The sequence below is a fragment of the Pinus tabuliformis genome, chromosome Q, assembly GCF_031772625.1.
Source record: "Pinus tabuliformis cultivar Carrire ecotype Pingquan chromosome Q, CPIR1, whole genome shotgun sequence".
NCBI classification, from domain to species: Eukaryota; Viridiplantae; Streptophyta; class Pinopsida; order Pinales; family Pinaceae; genus Pinus; species Pinus tabuliformis.
Window position 1 is genome coordinate 738,219,783 of NC_142296.1, and position 8,421 is coordinate 738,228,203.

The 8,421-nt window shown below is 33.7% G+C and overlaps 1 protein-coding gene across 3 annotated transcripts in view; it reads right to left on the reverse strand.

The window, feature by feature from the left end:
* LOC149221650 (Tetratricopeptide repeat (TPR)-like superfamily protein) overlaps window positions 1-2,646 on the reverse strand; it is a 479,698-nt gene extending 477,052 nt beyond the window's left edge. For all 3 annotated transcript variants that reach the window (XR_016249380.1, XM_089385168.1, XM_089385167.1), the window contains exon 1: window positions 1,926-2,646. Coding sequence is in view for 2 of the 3 variants with exons in the window: in XM_089385168.1 (XP_089241294.1) it covers window positions 1,926-2,502 (577 nt within the window). In the remaining variant the exon portion in view is untranslated. The remainder of the gene's footprint in view (window positions 1-1,925) is intronic.
* Between the last annotated feature and the right edge of the window lie 5,775 nt (window positions 2,647-8,421).

Below are 8,421 nucleotides of genomic sequence, written 5' to 3' on the forward strand. Positions count from 1 at the left end.
TCATCATTATTTAAAATTAAATAACTTGTTGAATGAAATAACAAGTAGGAGATGATAAACCAATGACTGCTGTAGGATTTATGTTTGTATAGATTCAAAAAATTTCACAGTATCAAGAATGACTCTCTTTGCCTTGACTTCTTTCTTGTTATAAGCAACCGACAATTTCAAATAAGTAGGTGTTGCAATATCTTTTTTAACATGCTCCCAAACCTTGGCTTCCTCCATAAGCATCTATAGCCTAAACTTCCGAGGGATAAAACTGGAAGCTCCATTCAACTTGTTACACTCCCAAGTCCAACAATAGGCATACGTTCAAGATCTAATCCACCTCAAAACAAAGGTCAGCAATAATGAAATAGAACCAGCCCTTCTATGGCCCAAACACTTCTCCCAAGCATCCTAGCGTTTCATGCCCAAACAACATGTACAAGGTCAATGTACCACTCCCAAGATCAACGCAACTGAAATACCAACTCCCTCTTCGCCAAAAGAGTGATTTCAGCAAGAACGTCCTGCTACCATGTCTTCATGAATTGATATTTCTTTCGCAAATTCAGAAATTTCACCTTTTTAGAGGTTCCACGGATCTAATCCTTGTGAATTATCAGCCATAGGGCTGAACTAAAATATAAATTACACCAACAAACAATAGACAATATTTCACTTCACAGCCACCCCTGTACACCAGGCAATTCAAGGAAGAAGATATCAAATATATGCCAACAAGTTTCAGCCCTTAAGGACAATCTTTTCATGCAAAAACCAGATTTAAAATCACTGTAATGAATGCAGATTTACAGCAGGTAGTATGTCCTTTCATCTTCTATATAAATGTTAAATCCCTTCACAATTTGTCTTAACTTATGTCAAATCAATAGAACCTATAAGCGTTGGAAATTACCAAAACATGAAGATAATGAGAGATGAAAATCAAATCTACAATAAAACAAAGCTGGACAGCTGAAAAATTCATATATATAGATAAAAGACGAAGTACATTCTCTCAGCTTATTACAAGCTGATACAACCCTCTAAGATCTCCAAAACCCTAACTAGGGAAACCTATGAAAAACTTTAGCTCAACAAGCTAAAGTCACCACTAACAAGTCATCCTTGACCTCATGCCAAGCGTCTCCTCTTCTCTTCTTCCTCAACAAGTACAACTTAGGGTTTACCATTTATCACCACACCATGACTCCAAATTCCAATGCCTTCTAAGCAATCAAACCCTAGCCCTAGGCTCCAGAAATGATCCACAAAACCCCAACACCTTGAGACAACGAGAGATAAAGCACAAAGAAGATTGAACAAAATAAGGAAAGAGATTAGTGCTCCTCTTCTTACATCTCCAACCCAAGTGTAAAGAAGAGTAAGCACCAAGTGCATAATTGATTATGATAATGACTCTCTCCTTCCTCTATTTATATGAAAGGTAAGAGAGGTCTACGATGACAAGTGGAGTCTAGACATAGTCCACTACGAGCAATCTACAAGACACAAATAAGTCCACACATGTGAAGTACTCTACTTCAAGTAACACATATCAAGAGTCAAGGTCATGATCAACGAGCAAGGCTCCAAGACATGAGGCATGATCAATGCCCTGTTAGTTCTTTTTACAATTCACTAATAAACTATTGATCAAGTTATTCTCACACTCCCACATTTTAATTTCTAATCTCGTTGACTTATTTTTGTGTTCATTTGTTGAATATTTAATAAATTATCTTTTCTTATCTGTCAATGTTTGAAAATTATTTGTGAACTTACTTATTAGTTTGTCTTGGAAGGTTAAGATTCATGTAATTAAGCACAAACTCACACCCACCATCCAACATTACAACGCTGACTAAGTGAAATATCATGTACTCAAAAAAAGAAGTTAAAAGAAAATGTAAGAATCGGGGTTTTTAAGAACATACCTGATAAAATTTGCAATATACTGATGCACTCGTTTACATCTCCCTGTTCGAGAAGCTTCCAACACTCCTTTGAAAGCAATTGTCTGGCATTGTTATCCAGAAACTTCGGTGGATGGCACCGTAAGCTGCCAAGTTGCTTCAAACTTTCCAAAACCAAATATAGGCCGCCATTCTCAATCTGACGGCCAAATCCTGCCCAGACGAGCTTCATGTTGAGCGCTTGCATGAAATTGATGGCATTGGCGCCCGCTTCCCTCAGGGTTTTCACCAGGCTGGTAAAATCCGCCAATCTGCCTTCCTCTGCGAGCTTGGCAGCCAGCCAGGTGTAATATTTCAGCCTTCGCTTCCTCTTGGAGCTCAACGCCGGTTTGACCTCTAAAAGTAGAGGCCCGATGTCCGCTGCTATTTGTGGCCGATTCTTGGCATTGAGATTGGCATTGCTATCCCCATTTCCTGCTGTGAAAAATTTTAGCTTTGAATTTAAGTCTTGAGATTTTGTGTAATTGTGGGCGGGTGCATTCAGTTGGTTCTGCTGAGCTGCTGAGAGTGAACGCGTGATGACGAGGAGGTCCCTCATTCTGTTCTATTGCATCAGAAGAAAAAACACGAATATTCACATCCTATAAATATAACGACTGTATATCTTACAGACATTTCATGTGGCTATCAAAGATTTTCGTTTGCTGTGGCTGGTTCGTGTGAAACTGTAGTATAGTATAATTAAATATAATAGAATACGGAAATTAATATGAAAAATGGTAGAAAATGAAAATATCTCTTAGTATTTTATTTTTTATTTTTAAATCTGAATTCCACTATCGCAGACTAAGTCCCTACTTGCACACGATCTTATCGAAAATAACCCAACACAATGGATCATACGATGAAAATTTAGTTTACTGTGTTATAAGATGTAAATATCTCAATTTTTTTTAATAATTTATAAGAAGATGGGCTTAAGCGTGAGTTTAAAGGATAATTTATCAGAGATGTTTAATTTTTTAACTGCATTTTAATGGTCAACAGTATGTGTTTCCTCCTAAGAGGTCACGGGTTCAAAACCAGAGGGGTAGAACAGAGGGGTAAGAGTATGTATGCTTTCATAAACTTAGTAGTCAAATAACTGTGGGGAGGTGGGTCCTTTGTCCCACAAACAAGGGGGTCTCATACACCAATACACCAATTTGGTATCTGACTTGGTCGTGACCTTAAAATTAAATGATAATAATAATAATAATAATAATTATAAAAATTATAAAATTATCTATTGTACTTGTTTATTTATAAAAAAAATGGGCTTAAGCCGAATTTAAATGATCTATAATTAAAATTAGATTTATTTTTAATAGAGAACTTAAAAGAACCATAATTTAATTCTTTAATTGCATTAAAAATATATATATATAATCTATAATAACTTAAATTATCAAATATATATATCTCAAATATTTGCTAAAAGGTGGGGAGTAGGTTTTCACTATCTATTAAAACAAAAACAAAAAAAATTAGTTAATTTATTTGTTTGAATTTTTAAAATTTATATCCACTAAAGTTTACAATTTTACATTCAACTAAATATAAAATATATTACTTTTTAAAATTTATATCCACTAAAGTTTACAATTTTACATTCAACTAAATATAAAATATATTACTTTTTATTTATTAAAAATATAACAAAAGTGGTTAGGAATTAAATTGATTTTTTTAAGACGTAGCTTTAAATAAATTTAGATTTATTTTATTTTTTATTTATTAAATATATCAAAGAATTATTATAACTTAAAATAAATTTAGGGGTGGAAGAATTCATAATATATTTTTTAATGGAGTTAAATGAAGCATAAGTAGTGTCGTTGCTTGAGTCTGCAATATGTTGTGAGAGTAGTTCGTGATTGTATATTTGGAGTTTCAACATTTAGTTGCTTAGTTCATTTGGTTGAATTGCTTTGAATCGATCTTTTAGTTTTGGTAGTGTTTGTTGCATCCTGATTGAAACAACATTTAGTTGCTCAGCTCACTTGGTTGAATTGCTTTGAATCGGTTTTTTAGTTTTGGTAGTGTTTGTTGCATCCTGATTGAAACAAGCGGGTTGTGGAGTTCATTACTAGAACAATGTGCAATCTTTCCAACCACAGCATGGATGGTCATTATGAGATCTATCATTTCTACATTTATTATTGCTTTCTCGCTTTTAATGTCATTAAGGTTATCAATGGCAAAGTTTTCTTGGTGTTTAACATCTTTGACTTCTCATCCTCATTAAACTCAGTGTTACCACAAAATTAATCTAGGTTTGTAGAGTACCATGAAACATTTAAGGGAATGCATATACCTATCTCAATGCTTTCCAATTATGTCCCAAAGAGGTATATTTGGTTGCTTCATCTTCATATCCTCTTTTAATGGCCTCTTTGGTTGATCCGTCAAGCTAGGTTGGAAATGAAGTTATGTGGGGAGAAAAAATAGTGCCTTCCACCTCTAGTGCTCAAATTTGTAGCAGGTAACAATAGCATTTGTCTCCAACTTGGAGATTTACTTTGAAGAATGTATGGATACATTGGCCCTAACATTCAATATTCAACAATGGGAAGTGTCTAGGGGGTATTACAAAATTGGCCAATTATGAGACTTGCCATTCTGCATTTATTCTTGATATCTTGCTTTTAAATAATGTCATTGAGGGTATCAATGGCAAAGTTTTCTTGGTGTTTAACATCTTGGTAAACATGTAAGGAAGGAAAAATGTCATGGCCTGGAATATGGACAAGGGTGGTATTTGAATCTAAAAATGCTTCCAATACAAGGAGATCATTGCGACAAAGGGATATTTAAAGATTGGCCAACTCGAAGATCTGCTTTCCTTTAAGTTCACTGAGGGTATCAATGGCCAGCTTGCTTGGTGTTTAATATCTTGTTAAACATGTGAGCAAGGGTCAATGTCATTGCCTCGCATATGGAAAAGGGTGGCATTTGAATAAAAATATTGCCACTACAATGAGTTTGTTAAAAAGTAAATAAATTTTTTGATGATTTGAAATCTTTTTGCAGTAAGCCCAAGCAAAGTATGTCCTTTCCATTTTCATTGTTTTGGTTTAATGTTTTCCCATTGTTTAGGGCTTACCAAAACATTATTTGTTGTTATATTCTCTAGGTACCTATTGTTATGAAATGGCACAATGGACAACAAGCTAAGAAGCTAGTAGTATATAGGTCAAATGCCAAGGTTGTTGTTTTTTCTAGTAAAGGCTATAAGTTATAAGAATTAACGTTTAAACCCATAAAAATAACAGTTGTAGAAAATAACCCAAATAACTCAAAAAACCATTTTAAAACCCATAAAAGAATTTTCTATAAACCTAAATAACAAACAACAATGAATTAATGAAAAAACAACATGCTAAGGTTACCTTATGGGTGAAAATATGTTGTAAGAGGCCTATAATGGTCAATCGCTATAAAAAAATTAGACACAACCTTTTGTCCTTGATGCCCTAAATGCCCAACATTATTGGTGAATAGCCAAAATGTGTTAGTGGGTACCCTAGATGGGTTACTTTGCCCTCCTATAATTATCTTTGTCACTTGAAGTCAACCAATAGAGGAACTTCAATCAAACAGATATAAAAAATGTAGAAAGTGAATATCTAGAGGGCATTTATGCTTTCCCTCGAGAGTATGAGTCAAACTTTCAAGTCAAACAATGTTATTGTTCTTGAAACTTGCAAGTTAAATTGTGGGATCATTCATTAAAACTGCATTGACTAAGCTAAACTTTGTCATTCCCAAGCTTGACTTGCTCGATTAGGGAAAAAAATTTGTGGTTTAAACTTGTGCTTTTTCCAAACTTAGGGCCACGCTTTTCATCTCTTCTTTGGATATTGGCAATGTCAGTGAGCTAAATTGATTAGTAAAGGAGGATTATGGCAGATAAAATTCAATTCTCTAGTTGAGAGTGCATTATATTCGTGTAATGGAGTCTCACTTGAACTTCAATTGTGCGAGTCACTCCCACACTTGAACTCATTGCATGCACATTTTGCTATGCCAAATTTTCATTATTTTTATGCCACTTACAATTTATGTGGCTACCAACATATAACATAGGAATTAAGTAGTAGTGATCATAGACAACAAGGAATTTACATCAAAATAAATATATCAATGACAAGACCTTCAACTAGCTAGTTTTTGTGATTGCTACTAAGATGCAGTTAAGTTGTAGAAATATTGACCTTAGAAATATAACTTGGTTTAAGTATCAACAAGCATAGAAATAGAACTCTTGGTGGCCTTTGCAAACTCCCTCTAGTTGCGAAACTCAACCAGTCGAGGAATATAAATTCCTTTATTTTTTTGTGGCTTAACTCCAATAACTATAGTTAGCTTAAGGATTGTAGGTGATGTTGCCAAATTATTCAATTCAAGATTTTTTGTTATAAATAATATCAAATAAAGAATATTGAAAAATTGTGACACCCCTTGTATATAAAAAATTTGTGTGATGAAAAGATCGGCCTTTTTTACTACATCCCATTGATAGCACTAGTGAGTAGACTTTGAAAGTTCTGAGAGATGTGGAAGTTAGTCAACTGATTTTGTTCAATGTCTTGTATCTATCATGCTTCCGCTACCAACGAAGGTTCTTTCTTACAAACATTCTCTAATTTTAATTATCATCATTGGGATAATATAAATTATCGAATTTTATTAGATTTGCAAAAGTTTTTGAATTATTATGCATCAAATTTGACAATGCATGTAAATCACTTTTTCATTGTTTCTACAACAGGTAAAATCATAAGTTTTCTACTTACATGGTGGTTTGTCACCTTCCATTGACACATTATATAACATAAGCAATTTTGACCATGTTCAATAAATGCCACATGGAGGCTCCATGTACAATCTTTTGTGGTATGATCCAAATGATAGATGTGGATGGGGAATATCTCCTTGTGGTGCAAGGTATATATTTGGATAGGTAAGATTTCTTTGTGTGCATTATGAACATGATGAACTTTTCTGATGAAGTTGCATTCGTGTTAACACGGGGAATTAACCATAACCTCCCTTGTTGCGTGTGCATACACTGTTGCATAAGCTATGTGGATTGAGCATTAGAGAAAGGAAATTTTTGCATATTTTTCAGATGAAAATAAAATTTTATTATCTTTGTAAAAAAATCTTGAAATTAAATGACTTTTGTGGCTTGAAATAATCAAAGTAAAAAGTTAAGTACAATGTTTTGAAGTTTATTCAGAGAGGGTAGTATTTCAATTACAATGTTAGAATGGAGGCCACAAGATTCTTTTTTAGGCACAATAGTAGCATTGTAGCAATGAATTAAACTTGAGCTTACCTTGAATTAAACTTATGCCCTTTCTCAAATTCCATATCAGTCAAATATACTAGAATTTAGGTTGAAGGAAATATCATTATTGTCTTTATATTGTTATTGTAGATGTTTCTTGCTAAATACGTTGTTTTGCTCGATCAGAGGTTGTCTTTCTTTTGTCCTTGCTTATGTAATTTGATTTTTATCATGGACTACTCAATTTGACCTCAGCATGCTCTAGACCTCAAGTGTCCTACATATGTTGTTTTTACATATTACAAATTAACATACAGGTAAGTCTAATTACATATTCATAATATCTATGCATTATATTTTGATTTTGAAAATGTGATTTTTGTTAGGAAAGTGGTTCTCGCCCTTAAGGCTATAGAGGTGACAAGCAATTCTATGCAAGTGATTGGCAATGTTGGAATCTTGAGGAAGAGCCAACTTACAACGTGTCTTAGTAGACTTGAACCCATGCATCTAGGGACACAAAATGTGTGCCACACCACTCAATCTAAGTTCCTTTGACACTTTCTTCAGAATTTTAAACATTAGATGTAGCTTGAAAAATAATGGGTTCACCTCAACATGTTATGATTCATTTACAAACCTACATGTATTCTATTGTGGCTCCCATCTTTTGTGTGTTATGGTTCTAAGTATAATCTGGGGCACTTAGTGGAGCATTTTTCATCCAATAGTAGGCATTGTGAAGATCACACTTATGGCATAGACATTTCATTAAGTAGTTAGAGTGTTCCAAATAGCCTAATGGACATAAATATAAAAAGTGTAAGTTACAGAGGTATGGTGATATGCAGTAAAGTAAGAGTGTATATATGAGACCTAAGAGAAAACAAAATACTTAAATATATTTATGCAAGGCTTTTGATAATGTTGAATTTATCCATTGTGCCTCCTTTTCAAAAAGGGTGCTGCTTATGTGAAACTATGATTTGAAAATATATCCTTGAAAAATGGAGATGTTTTGATCTTCTATGGATGTTGGCCAGGTCAAGTTACACACTTGCTAAGAGTTTGGTCAAAACTTGGTAAGTTTCACTAGAAGTGAGTACCTTGACTATCATCAATCAAGGATAATAACCTATTGTTTTGTTGCAAAGATAGACTTGAGTGTATATACAAATAATG